Below are 13342 nucleotides of genomic sequence, written 5' to 3'. Positions count from 1 at the left end.
TTCCAGCTCAGATCCCATTTTGGATGTGTGTGTGTGTGTGGGGGGGGTGTCTGAGGCTAGGGAAAGAAAGAATGGTCTTGGAGATGTTACCGGCTCAGCTTCTTCATCTTGAGATGTGATGGGCTATACAAGTTTGTACTCAGCTGACTATTTTCAAGTGGAATCCCTGTTATCTATTGTATGTAGACCTCCAATGTACAAAGCTGGAAAACTGTTGAGCAGATAGGACTGAACAGAGAGAATGTAAGGCCCGGAACTGTGATCTCTACATCTTTCTCTGCCCTGTCCCACTTTCTAGGAAATGTCAACCTGATTCCAGGGCTCCAAGGACAAAAGTTTAAAAAAACCCACTGGATTAGATCATCAGTAGCATTTCTCCTGGTGCTGCCAAGCACAAAGAAAGTAGATCGAGAGGAAGTGGAGGAGGATGGAGGGGGAGGGGCTACAAGGAGTGGGGAGGAAGAGGAAAAGGAAAAGAAAAAGAAAGATGATAATGATAATAATAGGGGAAGGAGGGGATAAGAGGGGGAGGAGAAGAAGAATGGCGATGATGATGACAATAATGATAGAAGAAGAGTCATGTCATGAATTTCAAAGGTCAAAGTTCATCTGCCTCTTTCATTAGTTTGGAGGAGAGACAACCCATGGCATTTCAAAATTTAGTTCCTCACATTTATAACTGTTTCAGGGACAGGAATTTTGAGGAATGATTTGTATTTAAGCAACTCACTCAGAAACTCCTAAATCAATTTCCATTCCATTCCTTCATTTTCTTGGTAATGGGAGACATGCAGACTGGCAGCTGAGAAAGGACGGTGGTCCAGCTGAGTGATGCCGAAGGAGGCGTTAGATTTGGATAGAAGTCGGACATCAGGGCCAAAGGGGAGGAAGAACCCAAGGATGGGCAGGCAAGCCTGGGATGAAGTTGCGAATGTGCAGAGGGCCAGAAGGGAGTCAGGAAACAGCTCAAGAGCTTCCAGGAAGGTGGCTGCTCACCTCCACGCTGCTCAGCCACCGCCGGATCGACAGGAAGGATTGCTTGGCTGTGAGGTCATACATAACAACCACGCCGTCGGCCTTTCTGAAGAACTGCTGCGCGACACAGCGGTATCTGCCATGGGAGAGCCACTGTCAGGTGTGTGCCTTTCTTGGGAACCCTGGCCTGGCCTGGGGCCTGTGGCTGCAGCGCCTCACCTCTCTTGCCCAGCCGTGTCCCACAGCTGCAGGGCCACTTGTGCATTGTCCACAGTGACTGTCTTCACTCGGTAGTCAATGCCTGCAAGGGGAAACAAGCCTGTGAGAGCTGCCTTGGTCATGGACATCCTCAGTTCTAAGTCAGGAGACGATGCCTCCATGCCTGGAACCAGAACAGGCAACCTTCCCTTGGTAGTGCCTGGGGGACATCGTGGAAAAATGGACTGAGCATTATACCAGGAGGCATGAGGCCTGAGTTCTGACCTTGTCTAGGGCTGTGGGGCTTAATAACATAACCAAACCTAACGTCACTTGCGGGATCCTTGCTGTACCATCCTGCACCTGCTCTGGGAAAAATGGATGAAGTCATGCACAAAAGCAACATGCAACATTATTCCTGATTGGGTTTCAGCCCTGAGGTCTGAAAATCTCAGTGCAGCTTCTTCGAGAGTTGTCCAACCTTATGGCTTCTCTGAGCCACACCGAAAGATTAATAATTGTCTCAGGCCACGCATTAAATACAGTGGGATGGGTTCTGTGGGTTGCAAGCATATCTGTTTCATTTTGTGTGACATTTCTTATTATATGCAAAGTTCATGTTTGAGAACCACACAATAAAGTTACACAGCACACACACACACAGCACACACACAAAAAATCTCAGGTAATGTTCTAAGTTTGATGTGGGGTCATATTCACAGCTATCATAGGGTACACATGGACCCCTAGTCATGGGTTGGACATGCCCTTCACAGACCTTCTTTTCTCCTGTGATCTTAAGAATTTTAAAAAGTGAGTAAAGATGTTTTCTCAAGCCTTATTTATGACTCCTGGTTGCAGAACTCAACGGCATGGAAGGAAACACTTTCCACTTTCACAAAGACCTAAGAGTCCTTGCCCTGCAGGGAGCGGGAGCAGAACAAGGGTCAGAAGCCTGGGCAGAGAGTAGCAGGAGATATGTGGCAGTTAGAAAAGAGGCAGGAAGCAGGATAGGTCACCCCAGGCCCTTTGCTTCACAGACAGGGCCAGAGATAGGATTGGATTAATCTGGGATGAGAAGAAGAGTAGAATGTTTTTACTACATTTTCCCTGTTTTTCATAGAGACCCCTCATCCTTCAGTATCCTCAAGACCTCCATGAGGGTTATATTTGCATACCTATGCAGACACACACATACACCACAGAGAGATGAGAAACTACTGAGAAGGAATCCTCCCTTCCCTGGGCTGGCAGCTCGGATGAGGCTCCCCACTCCATTTCCAGCATCCTTACCTCGAGTACCCAGGCAGCCCATGGCCATGTGTACCCATCAAAACAGGTAGCAACTGCTAGCTGCTGAACCAGGGACAAGATTTCTTCTTGGTTAAGAGCAAGAGCAGGAGGGGAATCCCAACTCTCTGCTTCAGAGAAGCCCTCTCTGAGCAACCAGCTGTGGAGACTGCACCAGCAGGGCCAGATCTGGAACCAATCAAGGAGCCAGAAGCCCCAAGGACAGAGATTTTTGTTGCTGACATGGAAAACTGGGAGAGGGCAAGCGGATGTTGCTGGGGGCAACTGGTCTTGGCTCTCTCCAGCAAGCCAGCTCTGCCCTCTTCATTGGTTGCTAGAGGATGGACAAGGTCTTTGTTTTGTAGGGAGCAAGGTAGGCCGAGGGCCGGACAAACGTGTTCTGTGCTGTGTGGTGAGCTTGGTACAAGTCCCCCTCCTCGCCTCGGACCTGAAGGGCATTTCTTTGAGCGGCCCCAGACAGGCAGCTGGAGAAGCACATAAGCAAGCTGGCAGAGGCTCGATTGCACAGATAGAGAGCACAAGGACAACACAAGGTGAGGATGGAGTACAGCACCCAGACACCATGACGGGAGAACAGGAGCTCAACAGAGCAGACAGTAGAATAATGTAGGGCCAAAGGGCCTGGAATAAATGAGTTTTAAGAGCATCCGGAAGTTTAAAGGTGCAAGCCCCCAGGAGACCCAGGTTCTGCCGAGGCCCAACAGTACAACCTTGCTGTTGTCATTTCCCCTCAGTTTTAGAAGTTCAGTTCTTGGTACATTGAAGGGGATAGAAGTTTGAAGGAACTGAATTGGGGATTCACAGTCTCTAAGTTCTGCTGGAGCATCCAGGGACAACACTGAGATACCCTTCCACCTGCAAGCCAATCACGTGATGGCTGAAGCGAAGAAGCACCGGTCACTAGAAATGTGCTGTGGGGGTGGTGTGAGTTAGAGCTGAGCTGAAGCATCCCAGGAAGGTGACGTCAGCTTGTCTGGAGAAGATGGGCCAGGCTGTCCCTATGCAGAGAGGGGAGGGGAGGGGAGGGATATGCCCACAAGACACTTGCAGAAGAACCCTGGGGTAACTCAGGAATTCTCAGCAGGACATGGGGTGGGGACCTCACTGGTAGTCAAAAGAGAGCAGAGTACAGATGTCAGGACATGCTTCTGGGTTCTGAGCTGTGCTTCTGAAGCAATGTGAAGCAGTGGGCCCGAGCACAGGGGGGACAGTCTTGGCTGCTGGGGAGGTCTGGTCTCTGATGTTTACTCTGGCTGTGGGCCTCTGTCCCCTCACAGTCTTGCTGGATACAAATAGACCATTTCCAAGGATTTTTCTAGGTCCAGGGTTCCATAAATACCATCATTTGATGTCTACAACTCCTCACAGGCCCAAAAAAGCTGATCTTGAAGGATCAGGCAGGGTCCTGAGGTGGAGTCGGTGGGACCCCACAAGTTGTACCTAATAGTACATATAATCGAGGGTTCTACATAGCACGCTCTCATTGAGTGTAGGAGACCAGAGTCACCCCAAGTGACTGAGGTGAGCCCAGAAGAAAAACCCAGTGTTTGTGCTGGGTGGAGTCATGCCCAATGCTCTGGACAAGGGGTTGGCCAGAGCTCTAGGTAGGGGTTGGGCTGCTGTGGTCTTGGAAAATTGTGACTGCCATGTCACACTCTCCTATAAGAAACTTGATGGCTGGTGTGCCAGTTGCTGTGTGCAGGACAAGGAAAGGTGCATTAATGACTTAAGATCTGGCCCAGCTGCCTCTGGCCATGGTGCATGTTCAGGACCCAAGAACCTACTTTGGGACCTTTAGTTTGTCATTGTGGTGGTTTGAATGGGAATGGCCCCACAGACTCATATATGTGAAAGTATGGCCCATTGAGAGCATGCTTGTTAGGAGGTGTGACCTTGTTGGAGTAGGTGTGGGCTTGTTGGAGGAAATGTGTCACCATGGGGGTGGACTATGAGGTTTCAGAAGCTCAAGCTCAAGGTCAGGGTCTCACTGCCTCTTCTGGTGCCTAAAGATCAAGACGTAGAACTCTCAGCTCCTAATCTAGCACCATGTCTGCCTGCGTGCCTCCACGCTTCCTGCCACGACAATAATGGACTAAACCTCTGAACTGCAAGCCAGCCCCAATTAACATGTTTTCCTTCTTAAGAGTTGCCATGGTCACGGTGTCCCTTCACAGCAACAGAAACCCAAACTGAGACAGCCCTCTTCCTGAAGTGTAGCTGTTTCTCCACAATGTGTGGCGGTCTCCTTGGAAGCACAGATGGGTCAATTTTCGTCTTCCTCGGAGCCGTCTATCTCAGGCCTGGGGTCGGAAGTGGAAGTGGACTTGACCACATTGTAAGGGGAAGCATGCAGCTTAGAGCTGAGCTTAGAGGGACTCCAGAGGTATCTTCTCCGTCTCCCTGAACCCATACTTAGAAGCCTGACTGTGGAGCTCACTCTAGAGCACTTCTCAGGAAAGCCAACCTGGCTGCCAACGGCCATTGCAGTACTCTCCACTGTTAGCACACTGGTTCCCGTTCAAAGCAAAGCTAGGTCAGACGGTGCTGGGTTTGGAGCCAGTGTCTGCCCTGCTTCCTTCCATGCCTGATGCTCTGAATTGGGATGCCCCCAGTCTTCATGTGGAGTGATGCAGCGTGCATGGGCAAGATATGTCGGCATAGGACAAGGCCCACCAGTAAGAACAGGGCAGTGAAGCCTGTGGGAAGAGACCACAGGTAGCAAAGATGATGGAGGAGCCAGTTCAGGGTGAGAAACAAATGCTGAATCGCCTAATAAAAGACCCTGGCGGGGGGGGGGGGGCTTGAGAGATCTGCCTGGCAGCATTAGTTTGCCAGAAGACAATGATCAAGGGTGCTCTGGCAGGAGACGTGGGCTTGGAAGCACTTGGGGGATCCATATCAAGCCCTTTCTCTTTCCCATGAGAATAAAACAGAAAACAAAAACAAGGCCCAAAGGGGGACTATATCCTCTTGAGATCACAGAGCTAGTTCATAGCAGAAGCATGATGGGGACCTAGGATTTCCAATGACTGAGCCATCAGAGCCTGTCCTGCCTCCAACCTCTGCCCACCTCTGAAGGCAGAAGAGGGACCCCTACCACTCCCATGGTGCTATGTGCATACAGTGCAACAGGGCTAGTCTACTACAGAAAGGGCTAGATGGTGTCTGGTGCCAGCACTAATCACTGATATGTGGATAGGAATCTTCATCTCTCTGGACCTCAGTTCCTCAATCTATCAGGCTGATCAGTGGATCCATGGTCACGGTCAGTGCTCAGATTATAAGACTCCACTGTCAAGTTCAGTTGGCTCACCAGTTCAACTAAAGAGGCACAGCAAACCTTCCCCACATTCATCTTTTGCTGAGTGACTCAACCTGGTAGAAGCTGAGAGGTTAACGTGCCCTTGATCCCGCCGCCCATTCCACACCACGCGCAGCTTTGGGTGAAACAATTAAAAGCCTCTCTTTGAATAAAATATTATCCCTAAGTGGGAACACACTCAGCCATGAATATCTAAGGGCAGCTAAGCCTAATATGCTCCTACAGTTAATGCTCGGTGACTCCCAGCAGACCTGGGATGCATGACTAGTACCAGTCAGGGGAAAAGATGGCTTTCGGGTTGTTGGCTGTAGATGTGTCCACGGGCCTAAAGGCAAGACAGGAAGGAGTAGGCCCATGGGAAAGGTTGGCAGAGCTTGGTTCTGGGGGCGTTCCCATCAGATCTGGGGAAGCATGAAGATTCAGAGCCCCACTGATTGAAAGTGGGCAGAGGACTGCTGAGATGACTCAGTGTGTAAAGACACTTGCTGCCAAGCCTAATGACCTAAGTTTGAGTCCTAGGACCCACACGGTGAAAGGAGAGAACCAACTCCCACGGGCCGTCTTCTGACTCCCATATTTGTGTTGTCACGGGCAAGGGTGTGTATGTAATTTATGCTTGCATGCATGCAGCATACACACATACATGCATACATACAATTAATTTTTTAAGTGAGGCAGAAGTAGCATATGCTGGACTGGAGCTCACAGAGTGGACCCGGAAGACCTTAACCCCACCTTTGTTAACTTCAGCTCCTTAAATACAAGGCTGGGACTATGAAGCACTCACCCAGCCCACCAATCTACTCCATCCATCCATTGTGAGCTTAGCAGCCCAACAGTGCCGGGAGAGGTGGGTTCCTTCTAGCCCACTGCCGCACAGCCGGTGCCTCCATTCCTCCCATCAGCCCTTCATTCTCTCCCTGAGCAGAGAACTCACCCACAGTGGCCGCCATGCCTGAGGAGAAGCGGGCCTCACAGATCCTCCTCAAGAAAGATGTCTTCCCCACAGCGGAGTCACCCACAAACACGATCTTGAAGAGCCTGTCTGGGGTAGACAGAATGCTTTCCTCCTGTGGATGGAAGACAGCCTGGTCACCTGTTGGGCATGGCCGCTAGCCCTGGCTGCTGCCGGATTGCCTTTTGTATCACTGCAGTGGTCCACTGAGACAGCAGCGCTGGGGAGGCCAGGATGCAGCTAGCACTGGACTTGGAGCATTAAGGCTCCTTCTGGCATGAACAAGAGACTGTTTGGAGAAATGACAGCCTTTCACATATGCTCGTGCCTGATGGGGGCTCTGGGACAGGCAGGCAGGCCTTGGTTGGTGGAGTGGATAGGCCAGACATGTAAACAGTTACTGAGAGTGTGGTGTTCCCAGAGGACTGAGGGGGAGAAGGTGGCAAGGGTCAAGAGGGGCTTATGGAGAAGGCAGAACTCGTATACGGGCAGAGAGGACAAGTGTGCTGGGGTTTTGTTTTGCTTTGTTTCTGCCAATCTGTAATAAGCTATGGTTGTATGAGAAGAGGGACTCTCAATTGAAAAAAAAATATCTCTATTAGCTTGGCCCATGGAAAGTCTGGAGGGCATTTTCTTGATTAATGATTGACGTGGGAGGTCTCAGTTCTCCATGGATGGCATCACACCTGGACAGGTGGTTTGGGTGGTATAAGAAAACAGGCTGAGAAAGCCATGGGAAAGGAAGCAAGCTAGTAAGCAGCATTTTTCCCATGGCCTCTGCTTCCGTTTCTGCTCTGTGGCCTCTTCCCTGACTTCCCTTTATGACCTGTGAGTTGAAATAAATGCTTTCCTCCCCTAGTTGCTTTTGTTTATGGTGATTATCATAGCAGCAGAGAAGCAAACTAGGACCACAAGGTAGACTTTGGGAGAGAGAGAAAGAAGACATCCACAGGGTTTCTGTACTATTGTGTAGCTCCTTCTTTTGATTTGAAACATCCCTCTAGGAGGAAGGTGAAAGGAGAGAAGAGAGAGAGAGAGAGAGAGAGAGAGAGAGAGAGAGAGAGAGAACGCACAGAGAAGGGAGTTTTATAAGACTCAAGCGAGTGAGAGGCTTCAGAAGGTTGGAACGCCCCATGATTCACATGACTCCTTCCAAAGGTTACCTAAACAGAGACCACTGGTCTCTGGAGGTGCCTGCAAGCTATACAGGGAGCTCTAGGGATACAGCTTTCTGGAATCATCACCCATGCTGGGGTGGGCTAGTTGGTGATGCAGCTGTCTTTGGTCATTCACCCGTGCTCTGATAAGCAACCCCAATTAACCCACTAGTTTTCATACTGGATAGAATAATTTCTTGACTCTGTTGTAGGTTTCCTGTCTACAGTAACTAAGTATTCCTGTTCATGTGTCCCCAAGAGAAGTCACCAACAGGTATATAGCCTCTGGATGGAATGGAGGCCCTCTTGAGTCTCTGCACACAGCCCTTCTGCCCCTCTCTTCAGCTTCAGCTGTGACATAGTCATTTGCCATAGATGGCCAGGTGGTGGTAATTTTTTTTCCACCCTTGTACTTATTAGTTTTTGTCAACTTGACACAAGCTAGAGTCATCTGGGAAGAAGGAAACACTGAAAAACTGTCTCCATCAGATTGGCCTGTAGGCAAGTTCTTGATTAATGATTAAATGATTGATATGGGAGGGCCCTGTCCCCTGTGCATAGTACCACCCTGGACAGGTGACCCTAGGTTGTTTAAAAAAGCAAACTGAGTAAAACATGGAGAGAAAGCCAGTAAGCAGCATTCCTTCATGGTATTTGCTTCAGTTCCTGTCTTGAGTTCCTGTCCTGCATTCTTTCAGTGAGGGACTGGACTGTGTGGTGACCTGGAAGTTGTAAGAAAAAAACCAAACCCTTTCTTCCCTTCAGTTGCTTTTCGTCAGTGTTTTTACCACAGCAACAGAGAGTCCAAACTAGGACACCCTTCCGCTCAGCAAGGTGGGAAACCCCCAGAGGCACCCATGCATTGCTCCGTTCCTCTAGCCATGGAGAACAAAGCAGGACTGGCCTGCCATCAGCCTGAGGCCATGATCCCAGAATGGCTGGACTTTCTCTAGGACACAGACTGAGCCAGAGGTGCTGTGAGGGACACTTCCCACCAGCAGCCATTCGTTTCAGATCACTATCTGACCACATGCCTCACCTTCAAGCTCAGCTCAGCACTGCTGATGGGGGTGAGGGGGAGGACTTTGGGGTGGATTTAAAAAGCGGATTTGAGGGAATTAGCTTCTCTGGTTGAGCAAATACCATAATGAAGCACAGCTTAGATATTAGCGGTCCTTGAGTTTTGGAACAAAGCCACTAACAGATTTAGGGGGAGAAATGCAGTACTCAGGAAAGAATTTAAGGTCAATGACAAGAATTTAAGATAAAGTTAAAACAATGCTCTCTGCCCTACTCTCTTTATCCACTGACTACTTAGGGTACTGGCTTCTGCCTGTCCCTTGTCTGGGGGTCTCCAAGTGTCATTTGTTTAAATGTGGAAGAGCAGGCACAGTAAGAGGCGGGAATGTGAAGCCCAAGGTGGAGGTAGTAGAAGAGTTGTCTGTGGCTCTGCAAAGTGCCCTTGTGCCTTCCCTCCCTGGGAAGAATTCTGCTTTTCAGGTGCCATGAATGACCCAACTACAGGCAGCTTAACTCACAAGAGCAGCGAGGCCCTCCAACCTGCTCTGCTCTCCGGAGGACAGTCTATCTGTCAGGTGACAGACAACCGGGTTGAAGGGACAGGAGGGTAACGGATGCCTGGTTGTCACATCAGGACATATGCTGTCATTTCTCTCTGCAAGGACTAGAGTGTACCTAAGACATAAAAGGTTTGCCCCCAGCCCCATGCACAGAGCCTTGAGCTTCTGACCTCAGCACCACAGAACAGACAGAAAGACAAAAAAGCAAGTAACTAGAACCCAGAACCCAAATCAGAAAACAAAACCCTCCAAACATATTCAGGGCTGGCAGGATGGCTCACGGTGAAGGTGGTCCAGCAAGGCTGGCAATCGGCAGTCTATCCCTATAGCGGAAGGAGGGAACCCACTCTTACAAGTTGTTCTCTGACCTCTACACATGTGCTGTGGCATGCATGTGCCTACACACATGCACAAATAAATATTAAAAAAAAATTAAGTGATATTTTATTATTATTAAACTAGGGAAATCTACCGCTGTAGGAAAAAAAGAGCTCTTTATCATCTGAGGTAGTCATGACTCACATTTTATGAATTTTTCAGTCTCTATAGCTATAATGAGGAAATGTTTTATTTAATTAAATTTGAGAATTATATATATGTATATATAATTTATCATATTTATAATAATTATTCAATAATAATACAAGTCCGTGAGTCACTAAAGAACTTTTGGAACTGTGATTTTTTTTTAAAGCAGGTATGTAATAGTCCACTAAATTATTGTAATATAATTTATGTTTCTATGGTGCCCTTTCTAAAAAATGTTCTTCTATTCTAAACAACACTTATAGTCTTGGCTTTTCACTAGAAGCAGAAGTGCAGGTTCAAAGGTTATGGCATTTGATTCCTATTACCAGATGCTCTTGCAGAAGGGTGGCATTGTCTGTGCCTCACTGTCTCACGGAGGTCTGCTTCACAGTTGAGAATGCACAGCTTAGAGGTGTGTGCTGGGCACTCTTACGCTAAGAGCCCAGCAGACAGGCAGGCTGTCCCAGCTTCTCCCTCTGGGCTCCTAACTTGCCCTCCTGGCAGTGGGAAAAACATTTCTGTCAGGCCCATCAGACCACAGCAAAGCCATTGCCTCAGCACACAGGAGCCATGGCCTTCTCCTCTAAGCCCAACTCCTACAGAACTCTTGCTTGTGTATTACAATACTGGATGACATCTTGTGATGACCCTGATACTGATCCATCTGTGCCCACTGAGAGTGAAGGTAGATCTGTGTACTGAAGGTATTTGGAAGGGGGTATAGAGGGGAAGGGGGACCCCACTGGCTGGGGGCTGCCAAGGGCGCAATGCCCCTTGCATGTTGACATGACGTTTCCAGAGCTATTTTGGAGGACCAGGGCAGAGACTAAGGGCTGAATGGTCTGCATCAAAGTTCAAGTCACAAACTAGGAGAGGGATGTGGTTCCCATTAGCCAAAGAGGTAACACCCTTCCAGAGAGTATTTGGTAGTAGGAATCAAGTGATATGACCTTTGAACTGCTGTCCTTGCAGAATTCAGAGGAAAATCTGAGTGAGGAGAGGGATGTGTACAGAAGCAAACGGGAGCGAAGTGTACACAGGACACTGTGGAGTGAAGGAGGCTTAGGTGAGATAATAGAAATATGATGGCATACACACTTGATGGTTGGACCAAATGACCACTTGTCATGGGTGTTAGTAGACACTGAATTCAGCAAGCATTCAATAAATGCTTCAAATCTGAGTTAGCAGAGAGAGTGTGCAATGCGGGGGAACAGAAGCTGACAAGAATTTATTGAAACTGATGGCTCTCTGCTCAGCCTAAGGCCAGCTACGGTGGGCTTTGGGATTCATCTTTGGGACACAGAATATGGTGAACATGATGAATCCCCAAGCCCACTGTAGCCTGCCCTGAGTGTCCTTTGAGGCTCCTAGGCTCAAAGTCAAGGGGCAGATATCAGCAGTGTTGCCTGGACCTTACCTTGTAGAAAGCTTCTTTTCCAACAGGCTGTCCTCGGGGAGAAGTAGGGATGAGTTCCAAGGCTGGGGTTGCCACCCTTTGCCCTTTTGTCCCCTGGTCAGAGACCTCCTCTTCTTCTGGGCATCTGCTCAGTGGCTTCTCAAAGCCACTCTCCAGGAGCTGAGGCAGGGGGTCTTCCTCAATGGAGATGATTCTGCGGAGTGCCTGGCGATGCGAAACCCCAGTCCCTGGCTCCCCGGTTCCTAGCTCCTCCTCTGCCAGGAGATATGTACTCAGGCCCACAGAGCTTCTCCTCCTCAGGGTGGCAAATGCTTCATCGTCCTCCACTGACTGGCTATCAGGATGGGGGTGGGGAGGAAGAAGAGTGGGAGGAAATGATAAAATATCAGTATGGAAGTAGAGAGGTATTTGCCTGCCTTGCAGTGGAGAGAGCTTCGGGGAAAGGAAAGGGACAGTGGATCCATCATTCAGCTCATGTTTTTCGACAGCCTCATAAGGGTTGTCTGCTCTTGCAGCCCCCACCACTGCCACCACCAGGGCCTGCTGATGAAGATTATTATCAAGTATCAACTAAAAATAAAGGCCCTGTCCTCATGTGGTACTAGACTTACAGGAGGACCAGAGCAACAAACAGTTCTTATGAACTGGATTGTGAACGAAGGAGAAGGTATTGAAGAAAGGCTTGTACAGGGTTAGAGATACAGGGCTCTGGGCGAACACTCAGGTGGTTGGGCTCTGCTCCCACTCCACGCCCTCGTTTCCTGCATGTCCTTATGGAAGGACATCAGTTCCTCACACCTCACTCCTCTCACCAAAGACGTGGTCCATTTGCCTAGCCTATTCATCTACGAGACAATGCACAAGAGAGGAGTGACTACATAGCACACACCCACACCGAACATATTCACAAAGCACCTGTCCACACAGCGGCCCTCAGCAGTGTAGGGGACTGCTGCTGTGGGGGACCTCCTCCCACCCATGACAGGTTTCTCCTGACTCAGAGATCATTAGGAATGGGCTTGGGTTAAAAGGCACATGCACCCCCGTCTCCTGCCTCTCCCTTTCTGTGTCCCTGAAATTGAGGAAGGGGCAGGTAGCCTCAAAGACTTTAAGTACCTACTTGCTTCTGGAAGCATAGGGGTGCTGTGGGCAAAGAGGACAGTAGAAGGTGGAAGGACCAGGGCAGTTGGGGAATAGGGAGAAACACAAAAACACAGGCTGAATTTTCCAAGGGTTTGGAGAGCAAAGTCTTCACAGATCTCCAGAACACTGGAGTTCCTTCTCTGTCTTATTGAACAGTTCAAGCTGAGAGTATTTCAAATGAGACAGGCATGATATTATAAACACACACACACACACACACACACAAAACAAAACAAAAAACACACAAATGAACCAGCAAGGTGACAAGGTCAAAGGAGAAAGGGAGAACAGAATCAAGGGACACAGAACAGGGCAATACAAGAGAAGCACCATCAGCCTTGCCCCTGGCTCCTAGTAATTGTTCTTCTTATGGCCAATAATAGGAAGGAAAAAGAAAGCCAAAGTGAACCCATCACTTCCTGAAGCTAGCTGTGATTCTGAAGGACAAATTAAGACAGTGTTTACTTTCAACAGAGGTCTATTGGTTTGGATAGAGAGTAAGAGATTTATAGCAATTCAAGCACCTTTCCCTCTATTTATGAAACAGGTTAAATAAAACCAACTGGCTTCTTTCCAACACCCTTCCTAAGTATGTACGCTGTCAAGCCTATACCTGACTATCTGGTTCATAATACAGCATCCCTGTCCAGTCTTAGCTGCTTTTGTATTCAGCATGAACATGTGCGTACATATGTAAACACACACACACACACACACACACACACACACACACACACACACACACACACACAC

At 48.8% G+C, this 13342-nt stretch overlaps 1 protein-coding gene across 4 annotated transcripts in view; it reads right to left on the bottom strand.

Moving 5' to 3' along the window:
- Cracr2a (calcium release activated channel regulator 2A) overlaps positions 1–13342 on the bottom strand; it is an 89486-nt gene that overhangs the window by 13729 nt on the left and 62415 nt on the right. For 3 of the 4 annotated variants that reach the window (XM_055609469.1, XM_055609468.1, XM_055609470.1), the window contains exons 12-15: positions 11447–11780; positions 6744–6876; positions 1195–1276; positions 997–1111 (exon numbers count right to left, since the gene is read on the bottom strand). In XM_055609469.1, coding sequence (XP_055465444.1) covers positions 997–1111; positions 1195–1276; positions 6744–6876; positions 11447–11780 — 664 coding nt within the window. Of the gene's footprint in view, positions 1–996; positions 1112–1194; positions 1277–6743; positions 6877–11446; positions 11781–13342 lie in introns of those variants that run through there. The other variant, XM_055609471.1, reaches the window with a different exon arrangement.

Source organism: Psammomys obesus, unplaced genomic scaffold (genome assembly GCF_907164565.1).
Source record: "Psammomys obesus unplaced genomic scaffold, mPsaObe1.curated_primary_1811, whole genome shotgun sequence".
In the NCBI taxonomy this organism is placed as follows: domain Eukaryota; kingdom Metazoa; phylum Chordata; class Mammalia; order Rodentia; family Muridae; genus Psammomys; species Psammomys obesus.
Note: the sequence above shows the minus strand (reverse complement) of the source record. Positions and strands in the feature narration are given on the sequence as shown.